Source organism: Ochotona princeps, chromosome 25, assembly GCF_030435755.1.
Source record: "Ochotona princeps isolate mOchPri1 chromosome 25, mOchPri1.hap1, whole genome shotgun sequence".
Lineage (NCBI taxonomy): Eukaryota > Metazoa > Chordata > Mammalia > Lagomorpha > Ochotonidae > Ochotona > Ochotona princeps.
The window spans coordinates 23,824,353-23,851,518 of NC_080856.1; the positions used below are offsets into that span (position 1 = coordinate 23,824,353).

At 44.9% G+C, this 27,166-nt stretch overlaps 1 protein-coding gene across 2 annotated transcripts in view; it reads right to left on the reverse strand.

Moving 5' to 3' along the window:
- ACTR3B (actin related protein 3B) overlaps nt 1-23,471 on the reverse strand; it is a 73,756-nt gene extending 50,285 nt beyond the window's left edge. For both annotated transcript variants that reach the window (XM_058681331.1, XM_004594394.3), the window contains exon 1: nt 23,323-23,471. Coding sequence is in view for 1 of the 2 variants with exons in the window: in XM_004594394.3 (XP_004594451.1) it covers nt 23,323-23,366 (44 nt within the window). In the remaining variant the exon portion in view is untranslated. The remainder of the gene's footprint in view (nt 1-23,322) is intronic.
- Nucleotides 23,472-27,166: the final 3,695 nt, after the last annotated feature.

Genomic DNA, 27,166 nt, shown 5'->3' on the forward strand with positions numbered 1-27,166 from the left:
GACCAGAGTTGGAAAGGGGCATATTGAAGGTAAGAAAAATTTTTGTTCGAGCCAGAAAAGACCATAGTCATTACCTAACACAGTCTCCTTATAGATGAGGAAACACCGGTGTATGTATAGTGGTTTACTTTTTAAAAAGAAAAAAAAATGTACAAGATGATAAAGCATGAACTTTTATCACATCTGCTCTGTTTTAGTTTTGTATTTTAAGTATACTGTATTGGACTTATTAAGACTGCATTTTGGCATGAGACTGTCTGGATTCAAATGTCAACTCTTAGATTTATCAAAAGTATAACTCTGGACAAACTTCTTCAGTCATCTGTATAACTTCCATCTGTAAAATGGGAACAATCAGGTAAGCTAACATACATAAAAACACTAAAATGCTGTCTATACACAATTTTCAGTTTTTAAGTTTTCTGTATATTTGAAATAAGACAACCATGTGTTCTGTGTCCCAGTGCTCTTTTTGCTGAACACCGCAGTCTAAGTCATACAGCAGTGAAATAAGATGTACACACTAAGTGTGACACTGTTAGGCGCCAGATGCCCTGCAATAACTACATCTCTCTCTCCCTTCAGATGCTTTTCCGTTGATTGCCTGATGGATTGATTGAGCTGAAAGACAGAGACAGAGATATCATTCTCTGTTGATTCACTCCCCAAATGCCCACAACAGAGGGGGTGGAACTAGGGCTAGTCCAGGCCAGGTTTTAACCAGGAGCCAGTTTTTGGGGTCTCCAGAATGGGTACCATCACCTACTGCCTCCCAAGCACGTCAGCAGGAAACTGAATCAGAAGCTGAGGTGAAAAGTGGTACTCGACCCCACCTGCAGCTGCACTTGCTGTGCCCCCACGACCGTTCCCACTTTCCACAGCTCTGTACCTTAAGGCCATACCTATGGCAGCAAGAGGTCAGACTGCAAAAACGGCCTGGTGTACTTGCAGGTCCACACATTTAAATTCATCTAAAAACTCATGATGCCCCTCAGAAACAGCTGCTTAAATTCTCAGATTCTGAAAGTGCAACATCCTTTAAGAAAGCAGCACCCTAAACAAATAAGTCAGCATCACTGACTTCTAGCAATGACTTTTGTAACTGACACAAAGTAACATAGATTCAGTTTTAGGTACTAAACACTTGCTATGAGGTCTCCCTTTCCCTATCAGCAGAACTGAAATTAGTTTTTTTTAATTTATTTATTTTTATTGGAAAGGCGATATACAGAGAGGAGGACAGACAGAGAGGAAGATCTTTCGTCTGAGGTTTCACTCCCCAAGTGACTGCAACGTCTGGAGCTGAGCCAATCCGAAGCCAGGAGCCAGGAGCTCTTCCAGGTCTCCCACGCAGGTGCAGGGTCCCAAGGCCTTGGGCCATACTCGACTGCTTTCCCAGGCCACAAGCAGGGAACTGGATGGGAAGCAGGGCCACCAGGATTACAACCAACAACCATGTGGGATCCCGGCGCATTCAAGGCGAGGACTTCAGCTGCTAGGCCACTGCGCAGGGCCCACCAGTTTTTTTTTTTTTTCAATATACTAGCAAAAGTACAAAGCATTCAGATGCATTCAGATCATTTTGCTGTAATTTCATCTCTTAATTGTTGCTACTCCATGTACATGTATATTACCAAATACACTTGAAATTTTGTTATACTGAGTAATCACAATAACAAGACTGTTCAAAAAGAGACATTCAAGTTCAAAATTTTATTAAAATCTGTGTCTCCACAGGCTCATACCAAGTACTGAAAAAAAATGTCCATCCTCAATTTATTTCCTAGGACAATCCTATGATAGGTTAGCAAGCTCCATTATAGATGACCTTACAACATTCCAGTAACACCAAGAGCAGGACCAAAAAACAACAAGCAAAGCATAATTCCTGCATATGAAAAGTACTACTTCAATACACCATTTATGAAAACAAAAAAATGTTCCTTGTGTCAACCACCTCACTAGCTAGAAACCACGTAGTCATTGTATCTGTCACTGAAGACACTTGCTGTGGGAGATGAAAACACGGCCCTTGTCCTCAAGGTGTTGCTCAAAATGTTTACCTAAACCTTTCAAATAAATAAATACATTCTTTAAGAAAATGTTTCCCTATGAAAAATACTACTTCAGATTGGATGTTCAGTTGTAAGATGGAATACTGCATCTGACAGGCAGGTTTCCAGTCATCCGGGTAGGCACTTGGAAGGCCAGGAAGCCACGCACACACAGATTCCCGGGGCTATGCAAGACTCGCCAGTGGCCATCTCCAGAGAAAGGACAGAGGCATCCACCATGCTTCTCGCAGGCCACCAGCTGAGGGATCACTGGCCTAAACTACACCACACATGCTCACCAGGAACATTTTTATATAACACAAGTTTCCCAAAAATATGTCCACATTCTTTTTGGATGCTTTAATTTTTTTTTTAAAGATTTATTTATTTTTATTACAAAGTCAGATATACTGAGAGGAGGAGAGATAGAGAGGAAGTGGAGCTGCCGGGATTAGAACCAGCAGCCATATGGGATCAAGGCGAGGACCTTAGCCACTAGGCCACACTGCCGAGCCCGGATGCTTTAATTTTAAATGTTGCTTACATAGTTAACAAGGATGCACACCTATGCGCTGGGGAGGGCCAAGGCATAGGGGAAGGTGGGCGGGACAAATGATTCCAATTTATCTTTTCTTCCCTTTTCTCCAGTATCTGGTGGGGGAAGAGTAGGAGGCGGGGCTGCTCCCAGCTGGCAAACTACATCAGTGCCCAAGGAAGGCAGATGTCCACTGATACCTTAGAAACCCCAATGTGGAAAAGAATGTTCTGAGGGTATTGCTTCAGTGATTCTGACAGTCCTGAGACACTGTTGGTTTCATTGCTCCAAGGTGGGGAAAATCTTTCCCAGGTCCATTGGCTGAAAGAGTCCACCCAAGGGCATTCACTCACCCAGACACTTGCTGCCAAAGTTCAGCCAGGAGAGTTGTTCAACACATTCTATGCTCCATCTTCTGACATGGCATTCAACGTTCTCTGAAGGCCCAAATGAGCTGGCTGTCCTGTGCCCTATCGGCACCTGGTCACACCATCTTCTGCTTGGGAATCAGTAATCAAGGAGGCCTAGTCCCAACACATGCATATGATCCAAGGTCAGACCACAAATCTCATGATCTTCCTTGTGACCCAAGTTTTGAATCTAGTGATCCAGTTGGGGAATCACCCAAGAAACCTAACCAAGGGTGACCCCAGACCTGACTCTTGCATGTGCCAGTCAGTACAGGATCTAGTTCAGTCCGTCACCTGCATCAGCCTATGCACACACCCATGATTATAGTTGCCTGGTCATTCTGAACCCAGCCCCATGTCCTATGCAAACTGACGGGAGCTGCAGTACAGCCCAACCCAGCCTGCTACAGACATGGTAGCCTACTTGGAGCAACAACCAGGCCCACTCCCAGCCACAGTTCCTGTGCATGTGAGTATGCACAGCAGACTAGTCTGGGCCACATCCCAATCAGGCTCATATATACACCTATGGTGCTGCAGTTTAGTTCAACCCACCTCACCCCACAACCCTGTCCACACACATGCCAATGGGTGCTGCTGCCTTGCCAAGCCTGGTCCGCAATCAGCCCTGGCTCTCATGAACTCCAGTGGGAGCTGCAGCCCAGCAGAGGAGTGCCCATAGTTTTCCTACAGGCCCAATTCCAGTCCCAGATCTCACACTTTCCAGGATGTAATGTGATCCAGTCTGCTACAACTTACATCCTGTCCCTGCACTTGCTACTGGATGCTGTAGCAAAACTGTGCCAATCAGCACTTTTCCTGACTCCTGTGTATGCCAGAGGATGCAGTGGTCTAGTTTAGTCCAGCCCTCCCCCAAACCCAGCTCCTATGCAGGCTGACAGTTCATGCAGCCCTACCCAGCCCAGTTGGCCCCCAGGCCCAGCTCTCAGGCTCACCAGCGGGAAGAGTGGCCCAGCAAGGAATGTCATGTGGCCCAGTCTGGCATGGCCCATTATGTCTCAACATTTGCCAGTGGATACCACAGCCTGGCTTGGCCTAATCTTCCCCCAGCCCCAGCTCATGCTAGGGTGTGTTGCAGTTGAACCCAGCACAGCCAGTACCTCCCCGCTCCTCCCCACAGACCAGCCCTAATGTGAACTGGCAAGTGTTGCATCCCAACTCAGCCTAGCATTGCATACTGCCCTCTCTCACCTGCCAGCGGGTGTTGCAGGCTATCCTAGTCCAGCATGCCCCTATACCTACGTATATGCTAATGTATTCTGATGGATGCTGTAGCCCAGCCTGGCATGGATTACTTCCAGCCTTGGTTCTCGTGCTCACCAGCCAGGCATTTGCCTTAATAAGGGAGTTCTCCACACTCACCTATTAGACCATCTCCCAGTCACAGATGTTACCTACACCGGTGGTGTTTGGTACAGCTTCATTTGGTTCACCTCCAGTCCCGACACTCACCAGCAGGTACTATGGCCTTGCCAGTCCAACCCACACCCATTCCAGCTCTCTCCAATAGGTGCTACAGCCCAGTCCTGTCTGGCCCACCCGCAGACTTGGCTCTCTTGTGGATTAGCAGGTGCCATGACCTAGCCCAGTCCATCCCACACCTAATCTGGCTGTCATGAGCACCAGTGGGTGCTGGCACCTAGCCCAGTCTGGCACACACCCAGACCCAATCCACACACATGCCAAAGGATGTTGCAACCATGTTCAGCCAGGTTAGCCCCAACTCCTGGCTCTCGCACTCACCAGCAGGAACCACAGACCAACAGGATGTCCCCTTAGCTCCTCTACCATGCCCACTTCCAGTCACAAATATTGCATGTGCTGATGGTTGCTCTGACCCAGCCTGGCATGGCCTACCCTCCGTCTTGGCCCTTGCCATTGGATGTTACAGCCTGGCCTGGCCTGGCCCACCCCTAGTTCCAACTCTCACTGATAGGTGCTATAGCCTAGCCCTGCCCAGCTTGTCCCCATCCCCAATTTTCACACAAATTGGTAGTTATGCCTAGTCCAGCATGGCCCACAACCCACTGCCCATGCCAGTATGTTATGGTTTGGCCTGGCCCTGCTCAGTCTGCCCTCAAAGCAGGTGCACATATCTGCTGACAGGTAGAACAGACCTACCCCGCCTGGGCAACATCCAACCCTGACTCTCATGCTCACCAACAGGAACTACAGCCCAGTAGAGGAGTTCCCCAAGTTTCCTCACCAGGCCCACTCCTAGACCCAGATATCACACATACCAGCACATACAGTCTCCTACCCAACAAAGTCCACTCCTCAGTGTCGGCCTTTGTGTGTACTGGTGGATGTTGCAGCCCATCCCACCCCACGCCCAATTCTTGGGTGCACCCACAGGTGCTACAGCCTGGACCAGCCTGGCCTGCTCCCAACTCCAGTTCCCATGAATGTTGGTGGTTTCCATGGTCACGCTTAGTTCAGTCTATCACCACTCCCAGCTCTCAAGCAAACCAGGAGGTATTGCAGTCCCACAGGGGAGTCCACAAATCCCCCAGATTCTGTCCCAGACCAGTTCTCCCATGTGCCAATTAGTGCCATGTCCAGCCTAACCTGGCCTATCCCCTTCCCTAAGACTCACTGGCAGGTACTATGGTCTAGCCCTGGCAGGCAGACCCCCAGTCCTAGCTTTCATGTGCACTAGGGGACAGTGGTTGATGCTAACTAGTGCAGCTCAGGTCTCCTAGATGAGTATGTGCATTGGTCTGACCCAGAAAGCTCCTTTGTTTTCCCTCAACCAAACCACCCAGTCTCAGCCTCCTCGTTTACTTGCAGTGGCCTAGTCAGCCACTTAGAAAAAAAGAATAAGCAACTATGTGGCATACTGGTACAGTTAACACATATTTGGGTGGAACATTCCACAAGGGAGGAGGGCCGGGGGAGGGGTGGGGTGATTCCCAGTTCCAACGAAACTGTATCACATAATACAATGTAATCAATGAATAAAAAATAAATAAATAAATAAATAAATAACACATATTTGGCATTAACCAGGCCCAGGATGCCCACCAGCTATTGGCTGGTTTTCTCCCACCAGTGAAACACTTGCCTAGGTACAATGAACATGTTCGCATTCTAACAAAACCTTCCACCACCTACCAAAGTTACCAAATAATACTGAAGTTTAATAATAGGCAGAAGTTAAAGATTCCAATGTAACACATTTTCTCTTATTATTTAAACTCTGTGTCTTCAAGTTGCTGTATGGAAAAGAATATAGGAAATGCTTTTGAATTTAGACTACTTATATAATCAAGAGGGTGGTACTGTGGTACAGGGCCTGTATCCCCTGTGAGTTCCAATTCAACTCCTGCCTACTCCACTTCAGATTCAGGACCCAGCAGCACAGTGATTCAAGCACCTGGGCCCCTAACACCCATGTGGGAGGCCTGGATGGAGTTCCAGGCCTCCTGCCTGGCTGATGCAGCTCCAGCTGTTGCAGCAATTTGGGGAGTGAACCAGCAGATGGAAGCTCTCTCTCTGCCTCTCTGTTTCCCTCTCTGTTTAACTCTGCATTCCAACTAAGTAAATACTTTTTAAATTAAAAATAAACAATGGGAGAGCACAACAGGGAGTTCAAGATCAATTTTGTAGAGAAAAATTTTAAATAGATATATTTACTCCTCTGGAAGGGCAGGGGTTTGGGGAGTAATTTCTCAAACCACAAGACAATGAATCATTAAAAACATCCCTTATAAAGACAGAACCAAACTAGGGAGACTCCTGTTCATTATTCTCATTTAATATTGTCTTGGAAGGACTAGATGTCACAAATCCCGGAAGAAAATAAACTAAAAAAAAAAAAAAAAATACACTGGGAAGGAGGAGACAGAACTTAAGTCACTTAGAAATGATAATAATATCTGGTATGTAACTTGGCTTCTCATTAAAATACTTAAAGGAAGCTACTTAAGAAGGAAGGAAGCTTATTTTGGCTCACAATTTCTGGGGCTTACAGCCTAAGATGGGGCAATCCCACCAGCCTGGAGTCTACTGAAGGTAATGTATAGTGGAACATGCCAACAAGTCGGAGTACAGGGAAGGAGACAGGAAGCAAAGAACAGGTAGGCCAATTCAGTTGCGTACCAATCCTCCCCCAAGAGCCACCTCTCACTGGCTCACTACCTATACGTCATAATCAGACCCAGTCTCCACTCTTAACCCATTAACCATTTTTAAAAATCAATACATAGGCCCTTGTACATATGCATATGGACATCTGAGCAATTATCACAACCCTAACATCTAGAATATCTAAGGAAACTAAATTTAAAAAATTTAAAAGCAGGGCCCGGTGTGGTAACCTAGTGGCTAAAGTCCCCGCCATGCATGTGCAAGGCTTCTAAATGGATGCCGGTTCTAACCCCGGCTGCAACCGCTTCTCATCCAGCTCCCTGCTTGTGGCCTGGGAAAGCAGTCGAGGACAGCCCAAAGCCTTGGACCCTGCACCTGAGTGGGAGACCTGGAAGAGGTTCCAGGCTCCTGGGTTCAGATCGACACAGCTCCAGCCATTGCGGCCACTTGGGGAGTGAACCATCGGACGGAAGATCTTCCTCTCTGTCTCTCCTCCTCTCTGTATATCTGCCTTTCCAATAAAAATAAATCTTAAAAGAAAAAAAAACAGATCATCAACTTTTACAAATACTACCTTCCAAAAGTAATCCAGAACGCATCACTTTCAAAAGTTTATAAAATTAAAGATCAACAGCCACATTCTCAAACTTAATACTACCTTCAATACATCCTCGACCTGAGACCTTTACTCATATAAAAATCAGGAAAGAGAAGGGAAAGCTATTAAGCAGGATCCACAGTTGCAGAAAGCAACAGTGAGAATTACGCTTTGCCTTTTTTTTTTTTTTTTTTAAGATTTATTTTATTTTCATTACAAAGTCAGATATACTGAGAGGAGGAGAGACAGAGAGGAAGTGGAGCTGCCGGGATTAGAACCAACGGCCACATGGGATCAAGGCAAGGACCCTAGCCACCAGGCCACGCCGCCGAGCCCACGCTTTGCTTTTCAAGCAAGCATCTTACGGTACAATACTCAAAACAATACATAGTGATGGATCCTCAAGGCAAGACTTGTGCAGCAGGTAAAGTTACCAGCTCAACTGACCAACAAGGTGTCAGCTCAAGTCCCAGTTACTCCACTTCTGATCCAACTTCCTGCAAATGTTCCTGGCACAGCAGCAACAGCTGTCCCAAGTGCTTGGGACCCTGCTGCCACATGGGAAACACAGCCGAAACTCTTGACTCCAGGCTCTGATCTGGCCCAGCCCTCGCCCATTGCAGCCATTTGGGGAGTGAACCAGTAAGTGAAAGATATTCTTCCCGTCTCTCTCTCTGTCTCCTTAGCTCTGCCTTTCAAATAGATAAACCATATATATATATATATATATATATATATATATATATATATATACACACACACACACACACACACACACATACATATGGATCTATTAAGAAACCTCACTACCACTGCTACTCCCTCCACCCACTTCTGCCCTCTACACAGTTTCCATTGTGTTTATCTCCTGTTTCTTTCTGTAAACACAATATATCCTCATTTGCCCTATTTTGTAGCCTTATGCAAAGACTCTTTCGCTCCTGTTAAATGTCACTATTTCATCAGCAGTAACTAGCAGAGTTTTCAGATCTGCAATACCAGGCGAATGAATCTACTGTCAACTCAACATATTTATATAAAATTAAAATTCCTCCTACAGCCATGTGTCTTGAGCAGAAGGTAACAACGTAAGCTCAATTAATTTATCTTCAGAAGTGGAAGTGTTACATCTTCAAACAGCATTCTACATCCTTAAACTGCACTCTCAAACTGTATCCTGCAAGGTTTTTTCAATCAAGACCATAGCTTCAAAAAGAATAGCTCTATTGCCTCCTAAAATGTTCACAGCTTAATTATGGTTTTAATAAAAGTAAAATTGCTCCCAGATCTTGTTTTAAGATTTATCTATTTACTTACTTATTTGAAAGGCAGTTACAGAGAGAAAGAAGGTATGTGTGGGGGATTCAGAGAGAGAGAGGTTTGGGAATCTTCCAGTTGCTGGTTCACTCCTCAAATGGATGTAACATCTGCTGCTGTGTTCCTAGAACTTGATGATTTAAATAAATAAATATTTATTTATTTGAAAAGATACACAGAAAAGGACAGGGAAAAAAAGAGAGATATGCCGTCTGCTGGTTTAGCTCCCAGATGGTTGCAATGGCAGGGCTGAGCAATGCTGGGGCCAAGAGCTTTATCTTAGTCTCACATAGGGTACAGGGACACAGGAACTTAGGCCACCTTCGGGTGCTTTCCCAGCCTAATGACAGGAAGCTAAATCAAAAGCAGAAAAACCAGGATACAAACTGATGGCCACATGGAAGGCCAGCCCCTCAGACAGCAGCTTACTGCACTATGCCACAGTGCTACCTCCCAATGATAGTTTTCAAATAATATACAATCCTCACAGTGCACTGTGAGGGAACTGTAAGGTTTAATTTTTAAGGTTTAATTTTTAAGCCTTCCTTGAGTTGCTGTATAAACAAACCTGTTTCTGTTTATCAGACAAAAGTTTAGTTCAGAAGCTTGAATTAAAAAATGTATTATCTTCCTTTAAATTTTATATTATCCAATATACTTGTCTATTTGTTCTTCCAGATGTTTTTTCTCAAGGATGGGGGATGATCTGTGTTATTGGTACATATAAGATCATGAGCTGTAAACCGTTTATGGACACTGAACATCACAAAGTGAATTCTGACTTTGATTTCAATGGTGTTGGGAGTAGGGGACAGCAGAATTGTGGCAAAGTGAGTAAAGCTACCTCCTAGAAGCTGGCATCCCATATGGATGCCAGTTTATGTTCTAGCTGCTCTACTTTCAATCCAACTCCCTAATAACGACCTAGGAAAAGCAGGGGGAGGCACGAGCAGGGGAATAATGTGGTGCAGTGGGTTAACGGGTTAAGCCAGTACCTGCACTGCCAGCAAACCATGGTTGCTCACTTCTGATCCAGCTCCTTGCTAATGTCCTGGGAATGCTGAGAAGGTAGCCCAGGTACTTGGGTTCTGCACCCAAATAGGAGACCTGGATAAAACTCCTGTCTTACTGGCTTTGGCCTAGCCTAGCCCTGACTGCTGCAGCCATTGGTGGATGACACCAGTGAACAGAAGTTCTCTTTGTATTTCTCCCTCTATAATTCTGACTTTCAAAATATTTTTTTAAATATTGTTTATGGAGACAATGTTGATACGCGGCAAATTAAAACTCCACCAATGATGCCTGCATTCAATACGTGTCCTGGTTCAAGACCTGGCAGTTCTGCTTGCAATCTGGCTCCCTGCTAATGCACCTGCAAAATCAGTAGAGGCAGCCAAAGTGCCTGGGCCCAAGCCACACACTTGCCCTGCTAATGTGTCTGGGAAAGCAAAAGAAGATGGCCCAAGTGCATGGGACCCTACACCCAAATGGAGACCCAAAAGAAACTCCTGATTCCTGGCTTCTGGCTCCGGTCTGGCCTAGCCTGCCATTTTAGCCATTTGGGAAGTGAATCAGCAAGATATCTCTGTCTTTCCCTCTTTATAACTCCGCCTTTCAAGGAGGCTTTTATCCCAACCCTGAAGATTCCCAGATACTCACCAAGGACTATCAGTACCAAGGAGCACCGAGGACTACATCCCTAATGCCAAGGAGACCACGAGGAAATGGAGTGCCTTCAGAGACCAAGAACTCTGAGGTCAACCACCCTCATTTGGATCTACCACATGGAATGGAAGAAGCTCAAGTCCTGCCTTGCAGGATCCAAGGTCATCGGAACAACAACCAGGAAACCTGAGTGGTCCGCAGAAACAGGAGAACAGTAAACTTCCTTTGGGACTAGCGAGAGGAGCTTTCTCTGGTCCTTGCCTGCTTCCAACTTTGGGTCCCCACTCCCTCTCGTAACAACCATCAGGAGCGCTCCAGAAACCCCTCAAAACAAACAAACAAACCAAACTAGAATAGATAGACAGAGAACAACAAGGAAAGCTTAGAAACAGACAGGAAACGGTCAGCGTGGATGCACTTATAACTCACTGGGTGGGACACAAAGATTAGTTACTCCTCACTGGGGTATGGAAGATTTCTCTGCACACCCCTCCTAAACATGCTCACCTAAACTGTTGACATATATCCTGTTAGAATTATAGAGTTAGACCACCTGAAAAACAGCCAGGTTCAGCGAAATCATGCTTCAATGCTATAAACTGCTAAAGACTAAAATTAAAATAGGCATGAGACAGCTGAATAGCAATCTAAGTCATTTTAAGGTGTATAGAACATGGTTGAATGTAAACCAAAATTGAAATGTCTATGAAGAAGTCACAAGTTGTGGTAGAAAACCTGAATTTTCCTATTAACATATTGGTTAATCAATACCATGTCAATTAGTGCCATAATGTTGTAAATGGTTGGAAATATTATGTTGGGGCTCTTAATTGATTGGGATGATACTCTGCCGGCTCTGCCTTCAGACCAGAGATGGTCTCACCAAGAAACCATTGAACTTACCAGGACAATAAGATGCTGGACTTTATGCTTGGTAAATATCTCCAATGAAAGAATCTCAACTGAATTTGAACTATGGAAATGCAACAAGGTGGAGCAATCCACCGTGGGGGGAGGGTTTGGGGAGGGGCGGGGGGGATCCCAGTGCATAAAAAAAAATGTATCACATAATGCAATGTAATTTTTTAAAAAAGGAAATGCAATAAAAATGTTTAAAAAATTAAAAAATAACTCCGCCTTTCAAATAAATAAACTAAATCTTTAAAAAGTAAAATAAATATAGGGTGGGACCAATACCATCACACAGCAGGCTAGGTTTGTGCCTGTGGTGCTGCTAGCATCCTGTAAGTACATTGGTTCAAGTTCGGGCTACTCGACTTCTGATCCAACTCCCTATTAATGGTCTGAGAAAGCAGCAAAGGATGGTCCAAGTCTTCAAGCCCCTGAACCCATGGGGCTACCCAGAAGCTCCTGGCTCACCAGCTTCGAACCAGCCCAGCTCCGCAGTGCAGTCATTTGGGGAGTGAACCAAAAGATGAAGATCTCTGTTTATCCTTCTCTCTCTGTACTTCTGCCTTTCAAACTTAGAAATATATATACATTAAAATATCTTCTGTGTATTTTTTGTATATACATGTACATTTTTTGTATATGAACCTACATTTTTTTTCCCATTATACATAGTCTGTTTTCTTTTATCCTGCTTAAATATGTGTAGGATCCTTTATTTTAGAGACTTAATAATTCATTATGGTATGTTTCTAGTTTAATGACTACTGAATTCCTTCCATTTCATTATGATTTCCTTATTTTATTCCAGAAAAATTTTCTCACTGTTTGTGAATGTTTCATCTTTCCCATCTACTCTATTCTCTTCAACAACACCTGCTCTAAGTACGCTGATTACTTAAGAAAGTTTGAATATGATCGTTGCCCAAACCTATATAGAGATTGATATTCTTAAGTTATAGGTTGGCGAGAGTGGAACTCTAACCCAATATTGGCATTTAAGAGGTAGGCCTAGAGAGGAGTCCTTAGGTCACAGGGAACAAAGTGTTTGAAAGCAGTTCTCACAGAGGCTTATTTTTTTTAATATACATATTTTTATTTTTGACAATGCTCACGCGGTTCATCAGGGTGGGAAGGATTGAAGGTTATGGAAAAGTAGATGTGATTATTGTTTTCAAATTTTCTATTTCTTCTTCCTGTATCTGGGGGAAGGGGAGAGGTAAAAGCAGAAGCCACACCCAGCCTCCCAATTGCCCCAGTACCCAGGGATGGGGAACAGGGATCCAATATCAATCCAGGGTCCCTGATGTGGCGCATGCTCCAAGGGTTCTGTCCAAATAGTTTTACAGTTCTGAAATGTTGTCAATCTCACGAATCCAAGGATGAGGAAACACTTCCAATGTCCATTGGCTGACACAGTTGACCTTAGCATCTCCATTCGCCCAGATATTCGCTGTCATCATTTGGTGGGGTAGTTATCCAATTTGTTCTGTCCTCCTTCCTCTACTATGGTACCAGATGTCCTTTGCAGGCCCAATGGGCTGCCATATCCTCCATATGCATCTGGGCAAGCTGTCTAGTGATTCACCTTTTCCACTGAGGAGGTACAATTCTGACACATGCACTTCACTGTCAGACCACCAATCCTGGATGTGAGACCCCAGGTCCCCGCACACCCCTACCTGTGCAATCCCCTAGATCCTCTCCAAGTCCATACAAAAAGTCCCTACAGTATGCCACCAGGCAGGCAGTGGACTTCCCGTGGCGTCACTGGCAGCCCAGCCTGTCCAACCTCAGCCCTGCGGGATCTTCCACCCTTGGGTCTCACAGACCCAGCACCCACCACAGAGAGACCCCAAGTACCCAGGCCAGGTAACTCGGGCGCTGTCAAACACCCCACCCATGGGGCTCAAGAACCTGGCACCCACCATGCAGGCGAGATAAGATTTTATTTTTATTGGAAAGGCAAATTTACAGAGAGGAGAGAAGACAGAAAGACCTTCTGTTTGCTGGTTCACTCCCGAAATGGCTGCAATAGCTGGAGCTGAGCCAATCTGAAGCCAGGAACTCCTGGGTCTCCCACGTGAGTCCAGCATCCCAAGGCTTTGGGCCATCGACTGCTTTCTGAGGTCATAAGCACAGAGCTGGATGGGAAGTGGAGTAGCTGAGGCATGAACCAACACACATATGTTGAGCCACCATGCCAGCCCCAAGAGGTTTATTTATAAAAGCCAAGCTAGGTCCAAATGTTCTCTCTGCTTCCTGGCTTGACATGTGATTCTTCCTCTACATGGGCTCTGCTACTGCCACCTGCTGCCCTCATCCGGGGTTAGACCAATGCAACTATCTGATCTTTGCAGTAGAACCTTTAAAACTGTCAGCTAAATAAACTTGATAAAGTTGGTACTTAGTTGTGGTGACAAAAACATGACTAACAAACACGGGTTCAGGTTCTCTCCAAGCAAGAGGACTCATTCTCCCCTTTATGCCGTTTCCCAAAGCACTGCTCTCACCTCCTGCACCTCTCAGCGTGGTTTCATTTCTGAAGTGAGTTTAGGTTTCCTTCTACTTCTTTCTACTTCCTTTCTGTTTTTCTTCCTATTTTTCTTACGAGTATCAGCCCACTTGCATCATATCTTCCCTTTACTCTCTTAAATCATGGCTGTGCTTTTCATTTTATTGAGCCCATGTTGTCTAATTTTTGAAAGCAGAATCGCTGTCTCTAAAACTCTACAGTGACTCCTTACTTCCGCAACCCTCCTTCCACACTCTATTTTTCAGCAACCTTGGTTTGCCGTGTTTCTTCCATTACTTTTCACACATACATCCTGCACTGGGTCCATTCCACTTAATTAGTGCTCAGTTTTGAATAACGGAGTTCCCTCTAGACCTGCTAACTGTTCGACAACAAAACAACTCACCTCCTCGTGTACAGAGATACTGAGGTAAGGATAACATCTTAATCATTCTTTATAGTCCTTTGGGTAGCTAAACTAAGAAAAAATAAAGAACACACAGGAATAATCAGTAGTCAATGGCTAAATTCCCAGTACATTATGCTTCCCCACTGATCCTCTTAAATCCTTTGTTCTAAGGACATATCCAATCCCGAGGTTCACTGTGGGGCAACAACGAATATTAAACAGAAACAGTGCCTTTTTTTTGTAGGCCATAGGTTTGAGCTGGGCACTTGTACTGAATTCAAAATACCAAAACAGTATAGAGGTGTTATCACTGTTTTACAGGCAGTATTATAGATGGCCACAACGGTCAGGGCTGGACCAGGGCCAAAGCCAAGAGCCTGGAGCTTCTTTCAGTTTCCCATCTTCCCTGGCCTTCCCAGGCACATCAGCAAGCAGCTGGATCAGACGTGGAACAGCCAGGTCTCAAACTGGTGCCAGTATGGGATGACAGGTAGCAGGCAGAAACTTCGTATGCTATATACCACTACAGCAGCTCCAAAACAGTCCATCTTAAAAATCAACAATTCCTGCTTAGGTGTAAGCTGGGTATCTTCACAGGCAATGCCTTGTAAGAAGTCAAATCAAAGAACAAAAAGGTAGTGTTACCACATGACAGGATGGGCTGGCACTGTGGCATAGCAAATTAAATCACCATCCATAACACCAGCATCCCAAATGGGCACCAAGTCAATCCCAGTTTGCTACATTTCTGATCCAACTCCCTGCTAATGTGCCTGGGAAAGCAACAAAATACAGTCAAAGCATGTGGGACTCCGTCACCCACGTGGGAGACCCGGATGAAGCCCCAGGCTCCTGGCTCAGCCCGTCACTGTGGTCACTTGAGGAGTGAAGCGGCAGATGCAGGGTATCTCTGCCTCAATCTCTTGCTCTCTCTCTGCAACTCAGCTTTCCAAACAAGTAAGCTGAATTTTTTTTAACATGATAGGCATTTGGGTTCTTTTCAGCCTTGTGTTTGATTAGTTTTACTCATTTAGGGAAGTTACAGGAAGGAATGTCGCATGAATGTACTTGGTGAATTTACCCTACCGCAAGTCCAAGAAAGTTTTAAAGAATCTTTGATTATGAAAAGAATACAATACATACCAATGCTTCTAATGATTTAAAGAACTTTCATAAATGGATCTTTCACAACGATAAGGGAAAAGGTATGGTAAAGAACGGCTTTACACTCTGACAATATAGGTACCACACAACTTAAAAAGAACATACGAAAAGCATATTAAAGGATGGGTGTTGTGGCACAGTGTATTAAGCCACTGCCTGGGACATCTACTTCCTATAATGGAGCACCAGCTCAATTCTTAGCTACCCTACTTGCAATCTAGCTCCTTGCTAATGCACCTGGGAAGCAAGAGATGCTGGCTCCAGTCCCTGAGTGTCTGCCACCCACACATGGGAGACCTGGATGGTGTTCCTGGCTCCTGGCTTTGATGTGGCCTATACTTGGTGTACAGTCATGTGGAGAGTGAAGCAGGGGGTGGAAGATTTCTTTACCCGTCTCCTCTGCCTGCGCTCTGTCACTCTAGCAATTTTTTAAATCAGATACAGGCAGAGAACAATGAAGAAGAGGAAGATGTGGTTACAAACTAATTGTGTTATTATTGTAATTCAGAGTCATCAGAAAACACTGCAAATAAAAGAGTATATAAGGGTACTCCTTAAGATAGAAATCAAAGCTATCATAAGGGTCACCTAAAATACCTAATAATCAACTACACGGTAAAAGACTAAGTTTAAAGTAAACATGGGTAAATATAATTCAAATCAATATGGCAAAACTGAGCCAAATATACTGATGACAGAAACAAAAATGTGCTTGACTTGCCATTAATGAGTCTAAATGAGCTTAAGACATCCATTATAAAGACCTTTTCAGGAGTTGGTGTTGTGGCATAGTGTATAAAGCCACCATCCGCAACACTGGACCCATATGGTCACCAATTTGAGTTCCAGCTGTTTCACTTTCAATCCCGCGACCTGCTAATGTGCCTGGGAAAGCGACAGAGAACAGCCCAAGTCCTTAGGCCCCTGTACCCACATGGGAAACCCAAAAGAAGCACCTGGCTCCTGGCTTCAGCCAAGCCTAGAGCATTTGGTCATTTAGGGAATTAACCAACAGATGGAAGATCTATTATCTCCCCCCACCTCTCTCTCTCTCTCTAATAACTCAGCTTTTCAAATAAATAAATGCTCAAAAAGACAACCTTTTCATATCAGCTAAAAAGGCCCCCCCAAAAAAATCCAACAATACACTGGATGTGAGAGAAGTACAACAAACAATTCAGAAAGGATAATGACAACATACACCAGGTAAACACGATAAGAAGCAAACAGGAACCACACATCCCCATAGCTAACAAAAGAGAATTCAGGCTAGGAACTCTGAAGAAGCCTGGCTATAATGCTAAAGCAACAACTCGGGGACAGATACAAATTATTCATATGTAGGTAGCCAATAAAACAATAACAATCACAAAACGGAAAGCACTGGGGATACGGGAAGAATAAGAGCCACACTAAGGGTAGCCAATGTGACACAGTGGGTTACGCCAACTCTTAAGATGCCTGCATCCCACGTCCCAGGGTCTGGTTCGAGTCCTGGTTACTCTACGTCCAATTCAGCTTCCTGTTGATCTGTCTGGAAGTGCAGTACCTGATGTCCCAAGTCCTTGAGTTTCTGCTACCCACTTGTGAGGCAGACTTTCAGGCTTTTATTTCAGCCACGTAAAGCTGGAGTGTTGAGCCCATTAGGAGAGTGAACAAGCAAATTAAAAAAAAAATCTCCTTTTGTTTCTATTTCTCCCTTTCTCTCTAACTCTGTCGTTCAAATAAGTTAGTTTTAAATTAAAAAAAAAAAAAAAAAAAACGAAAACAAGGGCCTGGTTTGGTGGCCTGGTGGCTAAAGTCCTTGAACACAGTGGGTTCCCATATGGGCGCTGGTTCTAATCCAGGCAGCTCCACTTCCCATCCAGCTCCCTGCCTGTGACCTGGGAAAGCAGTTGAAGATGGCCCAAGGCCTTGGGACCCTGCACCTGCATGGGAGACCTGGAAGAGGTTCCTGTCTCCTGGCTTCAGATTGGCTGAGCTCCAGCCATTGCAGCCACTTGGGTAGTGAATCATCGAATGGAGAATCTTCCTCTCTCTCTCTCCTCCTCTCTGTGTATCCGCCTTTCCAATAAAAATAAAATAATTTTTTTTTTAAAAAAAGATTTCAAGCAAGAAATTCAAAATCAAAAACACGGAAACTTCCAGAAAATAACAAAATGATACCCAAATCTGAGGGATATGTACAACTAAACACACACAGACCAAAATTTTGTAGTACCAAATGTCTTTTCAATATAAAGTTAAAAAATAAAAAATGAATGTAACCCACTCAAAAATAAAGCCCAATAAATAAAGCAGAAAGGAGAAATCAATGATAGAAAACAGAAAAATGGGCCCAGCACAGTGGCCTAGAGGCTACAGTCCTCACCTTAAACATGCCAGGATCACATATAGGCGCCGGTTCTAATCCCGGCAGCTCCACTTCCCATCCAGCTCCCTGCTTGTGGCCTGGGAAAGCACCCAAGGACGGCCCAAAGCCTTGGGACCCTGCACTCATGTGGGAGACTTGGAGGAAGTTCCTGGCTCCTGGCTTCGGATCGACACAGCACCGGCCGTTGCGGCTCACTTGGGGAGTGAATCATCAGATGCAAGATCTTCCTCTCTGTCTCTCCTCCTCTCTGTATATCTGACTTTGCAATAAAAATTAAATAAATCTTTAAAACAAAACAGAAAAATAAGTAAAATACAAAGTATGTCTTTGAGGAAAGATCCACAGAACAAACAGGAACTAGCTAAGAAAAAAAAAAATAAAGAAGCAAGGGTAATATTCATATCTGAGTGACAAGGGGAAAAATAATCACAAAAACAATTTTTTTTGTGTAAATCAAGAAACTATTATTTATATACAGTTGAAAAAGCTAAATGAAATGGATGCATTTCAGATAAGTACAAAATCCCCAGAATGATTCCAGTGGAAACAACCCAAACAGAATTTGAAGATACAGGGGAGACAGCGACACCATAATGCTGCTTTGCTTATAAAGGGATCTGCGAATATTCAACACCCATTCCTGCCATAAACGTTCCCCCCCAAAACATAAATTTACAGATACCTTAATACATATGCATATAGATGTTTATGCATTTATGTATGCATACCCATAGGGCAGCCCAAAAGTCAGCATGTTATTAACTTCAGAAACACCAGAAGTCTTCTTAGCAAAGTCAGAAGCAAACAAACAAACAAAAATGCTAACTCCACAAAGAGTTAAGAATGGTTTGGAGATACTGGTCACTGCAGAATGGCAATTAAAATTGGTTAGTGTATAGTGATTATTTTGGTGTAGCACAGTGAGTTAACCTGCCGACTGAGACAACAGCACCTCGTATTGAAGTGCCATTTTGAGTTCCTGCTACTCTGCTTCTGATCCAGATTCCAGCCAACGCATCCTGGGATGCAGCAGATGATGGCTCAAATGCTTGGGCCCAGGCCACCCATGAGGGTGACGTGGCGGCTGCTGCAAACTCCCAGCAGACGTCTGGCCCGTCCCCAGAGTGAATCAGCAGCAGAAAGGTAACTGTCTGCCTGCCTGTATGCATGTGTGGATGTGCATGCAAACGTGCACGCACACACGTGTCTTCTGCCTTTCAATAAGTGAAAAAAAAATTAAGGCAGACGAAGTAAGTGCAGAAAGAAAGGATGTTCGGCTGATGGTTCACACCCCAAATGGCAGCAACAACAAAAACTGAGCTTATCTGAAGCCAGGAGCTTTTTCCAATTTCCCATGTGGAGAGGACTCTGCTGCTTTTCCAGGCCATACAACAGGGAGCTGAATCACAAGTGGAGCAAAAGAGATCAGAGCTGGTGCCTATATGGATGCCAGGAGACCACCACGACACTGGTAGAGGATTATTACGCTGAGCCACCACACCGGCCCAGCAAAAAATTTTTTGAGAAAGCAGTTAAGTGTATAGAAATGGAAGAGATAAAACAATCTATTCGCTGGGCCTGGCATGATGGCTCCACGGCTAAATCCTCACCTTGCATGCACCAGGATTACAAATAGGTGCCAGTTCATGTCCTGGCTGCTCCACTTCCATCCAGCTCCCTTCCTGTAATGGGGAAAGCAGTTGAGGACGGCCCAAAGCCTTGGGACCTTGCACCTGCCCAGCATCCAATATAGGTGATGGTTCTTGTCCCAGCTGCTCCACTTCTGATCTAGCTCCCTTCTAATGGCCTGCCTAGGAAAACAACTGAGAAAGGCCCAACTCCTTGGGCCTCCAAATCCACATGAGAGATCCAAAAACAGAAAGAGAGAGAGAGATTAAGTCCATTCTCCACTTCCAATTGAGCTTCCTGCTTACTCACGTGTAGTGAGGCAGCAAATGCTGGCCTACTCCCGTGGGTTCCTGCCACACACTTGGGAGGCCCACCCCGTTCCAGCTATTGCAGACATCTGGGGAACGAAACAACAAATCCAAGATTTCCTGGTATCTCCCTATCTCTGTGCCTTTCAAATTCCTTTTTTTTTTTAAAGATTTTATTATTATTGGAAAGCCGGATATACAGAGAGGAGGAGAGACAGAAAGGAAGATCTTCCGTCCTATGATTCACTCCCCAAGTGAGCCGCAACGGGCCAGTGCGCGCCGATCCAAAGCCAGGAACCAGGAACCTCTTCTGGGTCTCCCACACGGGTGCAGGGTCCCAAGGCTTTGGGCTGTCCTTGGGTGCTTTCCCAGGCCACAAGCAGGGAGCTGGATGGGAAGTGGAGCTGCCGGGATTAGAACCGGTGCCCATATGGGATCCCGGGGCTTTCAAGGTGAGGACTTTAGCCGCTAGGCCACACCGCCGGGCCCACTTTTTTTTTTTTTTTTTAAGTATGACGTCTACAACTTATTCTCAAACAGTTCTAACACGGGAGGAGTGGGCATTTAGTCCAAGGCCCGCAGTGCAGCACTTGCTTCAATTCCTGGCTTTGACTCCTCAACACACTCCCTGCCAACGCCGTTCCTGCACGACAGTGATGACCAAGCAAATCAGTAAGGACCTGCTGCCCACACGGGAAATCCGAATTCACTGCCTGGCTCCTGGATCTGGTCCTGGCCTGGCCCACCCCCGATGAGGGTACGCATTATGGCAGAGACCTGGCAGGTGGGGGTCCTCTCCCTCTCTCCCCCTCAAATATAGCTTGTAAAAAAAAAAGTAGTAAATCGGTACACACGTACAGAAAATGATGAGGCAGATGTCAAAAGAGGTGAAAGTAGAAGACCGTGTCGGCATTTTTTGTTCTCTTCCAGTTCCCAATGCATCTGAAAGTACTCCAGTATATATTTTAAGATGCAAAAATTTTCATGAACATTAACAAAAGTGAGGCCGGGCTTGTAGAAAACTGGAAATTATGCAGCCTAGTCATTCCTGCAAATGGATGACACTTTATTTTTGGAACTATCAGGTCCACTTTTCTGTATCTTACTGGCCTCCCTGGAACATTTGTTGCTTTGCTTCAATTGGTCTATCAGAGACTTAAGGCTACAGGATGGAAACATGGCTGAATGCACTGTTATTCAGTACACTGTTATCACTATTTAGAACAACCTTGAGGATAAAACATTCTAGCAAACACTGTTTAGAGCACTACGTGTCGAATATTAGTGCCTATGAGCCATAATTCAGTATCAACTTGTCTAGAATTTAGTCCCCAAAACCCTTTTCAACTGATAGTTCAAATCAGGACCCACTACAGCAACTGCTTGTCAACAGCTTGGGTTGGTTTCCCAGGTCCATTCTTTCCCTTGGTCTTGGTTATTTTTATCTACCATTGCATTGCTTTTTGTCCTATTTAGACCTATAAGTCAATCCAAGACCCAATTTAGCTCTCTGAGAAATACAAGAACTACCAACAGATTAAAGGAGGTAATGTCAAGCTCTTCCAGGCTGCTCTTGGCCACCCAACAGACACAGGCTATTCATGCATGACAATTACAGCAGTTTCCATGACAAAATTATGTCCACTGGGAAGACTCCTTGCCACAGTTTACAAGTCTCACAACAGCTTGAAGCCTGGGTCACGATACAATCATCTCCTCGAGCTGAACTTCCCAGTGAGCACTCAACATCAATTACTTAGCTCACAACATCTAGACTGCGTTCACTTCAGATATTTATAGCCCGCATGAGTAAGGCCCCCAGCTTACTAATATGCAGGATATGACAAACATTGTGCTGCTACTACCAAGAAATGCTTCATATTTCAATTGTTTTGCAAGACCAAAAAAAAAAAAAATACAAAGCAAAAAAAAAAAAGCCTCCTGCATAAATAGGAAGTTGAAAAATACTTTTACTTGTTGCCTTCACTTGTGACACAACCAAACCCACGGGGGCACAGGATGAACAATGAGATCACGGCCAACCGGAGTACACGCTGCAACATAATCCTGGTTGCTGGCTTGGTGTTTGCAGTATTACCGCACTTTTCTATAATCAAAAGCCAGAAAACTAGTGGCACAATAGTTCTGGGACAATAGTTCCAACAGATACACTGTCAGAAGCCAAGAGGCTGTTCTTCCCCATCCTCAACTGCCTCACACTGGGGGCTTGAGCAGCCAAAGCAAAAAAAAAAAAGCTTTCCGGAGGAGATGGGCTGTAGCAAATTCAAGAGGACACCCCCACAAGGTTGTCCGGGCAACCAAACCAAGAGCATTTCTCTACAGAAAAGACTCAAGGACGAGGGAGACCATGCCAGCAAACACTGTATAGTAAAAAGGTTAAAATCTTTTCTTATGAAAAAAAAACAAAAAACCTTCAAGAGGTGAAATGCACATCCAGGCTATTAACTACCACATTCCTAACTCAAGTGAACAAGCTCATATGCATTCCCCAAGCGCCTGTTAGCTGGATTTGGCAAGCACCTTGCTAAAAACCAGCTACTCAAAATGCATTTCCTAAAGTCTATTTTCAGTCTGTTAACATCAAAAGAAACAATCACAGCCAAAAAAGAAAAAAAGAAAGAAAGAAAGAAAACAAACCCACACTACCTACAGGGTTTCCCAAATTTACACTGTTTTTCAAAATGGAGTCACTTTAAACATCATATTTAAACGGGCAAACTAAATAAAGCCAGTCCGGAGCCTGAGTGTGCCATTTCACACTGGAGAAGAACAAGAGTGGGCAGTCACGAGGGTGTCAAGTTGGTAGATCCATGTAATTATTCCCCCATCCCACCCCCGAGTCGCTGGCAAAATGCATCAGCCAGGAGAACTGACATGCACGTGAGGGCACAGGACCCAGGGAGGGCAGGGGCAGCGCTAGCCAGCAGGTGAGAGTTGCCCTCCCAGGAAGGTGAGGTTGGGGGGATCCCCCGTTTTCCGACCGGGACACCCCTCGCAGAGGGTCCCCCTTCAGCCCGGCCCCCGTGAGAAGGGCAAAAGGCCAGGAGAAGAGGGCGCGCACACTGGGCACCGTGGCCCTCCCCCTCAGTCATCACCCTTCCCTAAAGGAAGCGTGACAACAACATCAAGGCTCAGCCTGATGCCACTGTCACCTCACCCCACCAAACCCACCCCCACCTGCCCAGTCAGGGGGTCCCCGAACCCCCCAGAGCGATGACCGCTGCACCTCCAGGTGAGGGGCAGGATGCCGGGGGCCGGGAGCGGGTCCGCGGAGAGGCGGCGGTGGCCGCCGAGCGGCTCTTACCCGGTGCCACAGTCCACCACGCAGGGAGGCAGCGAGCCCGCCATGCTCGGGACGCGCGGCGCTCAGGCGCGTCCGCTCGGCCACCCGCACACCTGCGTGCCGCTTCTCCAAGCGAACCTCCGCAGCGCCGCCGCCGCCGGGGGCCCGGATGCTCCACTGCCGCCACGTGACGTTACCTCGAGCTGGCCAATCAGAACGCGTGCGTCCCTCCGCCCCCTCCCTCGCCATCTTTGATGCTGGCAGCGAGGCTTTTCAGCCCACACGTTCAACCTTCAAGCGGGAGAGGCTGAGGGGTATTTTTAACTGACCTGTGGTGAACGTGACCCTATTTCTGAAGCGTAACTGCTTTCTCATCCATTAAGTCTCGGTTTAATGGTCACCTTCTCAGGGTAGTTGTCCCTGACAACCCAAATTCCGTCCCCTCCTCACACTTTATGATCTCATTCCCGACACTAGGTGCAAGTTGTTTTTATTTATTTGTAGTCTACCTTTCCTACTGGATAGTAGGTCTTAGGGCTCCAGGCTGTCACTATTGTTGACTGGAAGCCTAACACAGTAGTGAGTGCAAACCTGGGAAACACCCAAAATGAATGGATGAATGAATGAATGAATGGCTTTCATCATATAAACAAAAGAATGCTTTTAGAATTATCGTATCTAGCTGAGCACTTAGTCTTAAGAAAAATATATGGAAAATAAGTGCATGGTTAGCCTTAAGGAATGAATGACCTTAGGTTAACAGCATGCCATTGCTATCACTGAAAAATGCTTTTAAGTATCAAAGACAACATGATTATCCACAAATTCTTACAAATATCGGAGAAGACAAGCACCTGCCCACCATGATATAAAGCTACCAAAAGTCCCCTTTGCTGCCTGCTTCTTAAATCTTTAGCATTCATTTTTAGGGAGCTTCCTAAAAAAAAAAAGCATGATTTATATTTTTTTTAATCTAGGAAAATAATAGATTACTTGATACTCCTAGGTTACCCGTTATCACTTACTTTTCTTACCTATTTGAGTTAAACAAGACCCAGACAGAAAATGGTCAGGGATAAGGGTTGGTGTTACGGAATAGCACGTTAAGTCACTGCCTGCAACATATGGGCACTAATCCCATTTGGGCACTAGTTCAAGTCCTGGCTACTTCACTTCTAAAGCAGCTCCCTACTAATGTACCTGGGAAAGTAGCAGGGGGTGGCCAAGTCTCAGGTCCCGACATCCACATGGGAAATAAGAAAGAAACTCCTAGCTCTTCACTTCAGCCAGGCCCAGCCCAAGCTGTTTGACCATCCGGGGCGTGAGCCAGCAGCTGGAAGATCTCTGTCTCTTTCCTGCCTCCCTCTCCCTGTAGTTTTAACTTTCAAATAAACAAAATAAATAATAAATCTTATAAAGAAAATGTTCAGGGGCAGGGAAGATGGCAGAAGGTGGGAGGAAAATTAAAACCCAAGAATAGAAGAATCAGGTACAGGAGCCAAAGAGCTGGAATGAATATTGACTTAACTACTTTGTATTTTACCAAGGCCCTGCCCAGCTCTCATTTTTTTTTTTCACAGAGCTCAGCAAAATATTGTACATAAATTCAAGGTTGCAGACTTCTGGCACTGCTGTCTTATTTTTGCACATATTTAATGCACATCTATCAAGTGTTGCTATGAGTCAGGCTTTGTATTAGGACATGCAGCAATCAGCAGGATGTTCACAGCACCTGCTCGCAAGAGGTTAACAAGAGATGGTGGCAGTAAACAGACCACTGCAAGGCAGCAAGGACAGTTCTATAAAGGGGCTCTTAACTCTGACTTGGAGGAGCCATGGAGGCTTTTCAAAGCAACCTCAGATCCAGAGGGTGGATAGAAGCAGCTAGATACTAGAATGTGGGTTAAAAAAAAAAAAAAGGTGTTTCTGGGACAGGAAACATACACCATGCTTCAAGTGTCATGTAAAACCCAGTCTATTTAGCCTCTGTAGGAATGTTGGACTGACTAGTTTAAAAAAAAAAAAAAAAAAAAAAAAAACCTTTTCAGGGAGTGTCACCTCTGCCTAGGACTTACCGGGAATGGTTGCTACAGGCAGCAGCTGGTGGTAGATACCAGATTTCCTAGGGGCTGGGCATCTGGCTTTGTGGTTAAGGTGCCCTTGTCCTCAGCAGAGTATCAGGGTATGATCCCTGGTGCTGGTGCAGACCTTGAGAGGCAGCTCTGCTGGCCCACTCTGCTGAGTTCTGACTCCCAGGCGGGAGTCCTGAATTGAGTTGCCAGTTCCTGGCCCCAGCTTCCACAGGAGACTAGTGCCAGATGTTGCAGTCATTTGGGAAGTTAAGCTGCAGCTGGAAACACATGCACTCACTTTCTCCCATATTAAATAAATCAGTAAGTTTGTACTTAAAAAAAAAAAAAACTCTGGTTTTAGTGAATTTCCTCTAGACAGCACTAACCCTGGAGGTATCAAAGGTTTTTAGATGCAGGTAACAGAAAATCTAACTACAAATGGCACAATGAACAAATTCTTATATCTCATGCAACAGGCAATCTAGTAATTCCAGCATAATTCAGCAACTGAATGACAACATCACAGACCTATACATTCAGTTCTGCCAGGATCTGTGTCCTTTTTTTTTTTTTTAACTTTTATTTATTTGAAAGGAAGAGGGAAAAATACAGGGACATCTTCTAGCCACTGGTTCACTCCCCACGTGGAACTCCAAGGTCTAACCACTTGGGGTGTCTTTGCTGCTTTTCCAGGCCATGTAGCAGGGATTTGGATCAGAAGTGAAGCAGCCAAAACACAAACCAGGACCCAAATGGGATATCAGTATGGCAGCAATGAAGCCATTTGCACCACAGTGCTGAACCCAAAGCTCTGTGTCGCAGCTTTGTCCTCAGGCTTATGTCCCTTTGGTTATGGGACATATGCACTACAACCATAGTGGATGAACACAGGCAGGTTGAATCTCTCATCTGATCCCCCTTTTCTAGGGCAACTCATTCCCAGAAGTCCCCAACTGCTTTGCTTCTTGTTTAAAAAATCAACCCTGTTTCCCTAGAACAACCATAGCAAAGTTCCACAAGCCCGGTGACTTTGGCAAGTAGATAGACTGTCACAGTTCTAGACGCCAGAGGACCTGATTAAAGGTGTCACAGCATAGCTGTGCTGTCTCTCTCAACACACTGGGGAAGAGTTGGTTCCATGCTCTCCCTTAACTTCTGGTGTTATCGGCAATGCTTGGCTTGTGCATGCATCACTCCAATCTCTGACTGAATCTTCACATAGCCTTCTCTTTGTCTTATTAGGACACAAATCATATTGGGTGAGGGTCCACTCCAATGGCTTTTTTTATTTTGATAATGCATATAAATAAGATGTGTCCAAATATCACATTCATAAATACCAAAAGTTAGGACTTCAATGTGTCATTTTAGGGGACACAAGTCAACCCTAATACCATCCTAGGCCAAAAGCAGTTATCTATAAGGGAAACTGATGTATTATGCTAGATTATGGTAAGCAACATCACTGTCTTGGCAAGAAGCCTTGTATCTCCTGAAGCAAATGGATGCCAATACCTGACTTGAATTGGACTTGGTTATCAAGAAGAGCCACTGCATACAGAACACAGTGTTTAAGACACAATGTGCAGAGATGAGAAGATGGCTATCTGCAAGCCAAGAAGAAAGCCTTAGCAGAACCCCGCTGCACTGGCACCCAGATCTCACAATTCCCATCCCCAGAACTAAGAGAAAAGAAATTTCTGTTGTTGAAGACCTGCAGCCTACAGTTTTGTAAGAACAAACTAAGATAGTCCCTAACATACCCTCCTGTTTATCCTTCTGGATTGAAAACT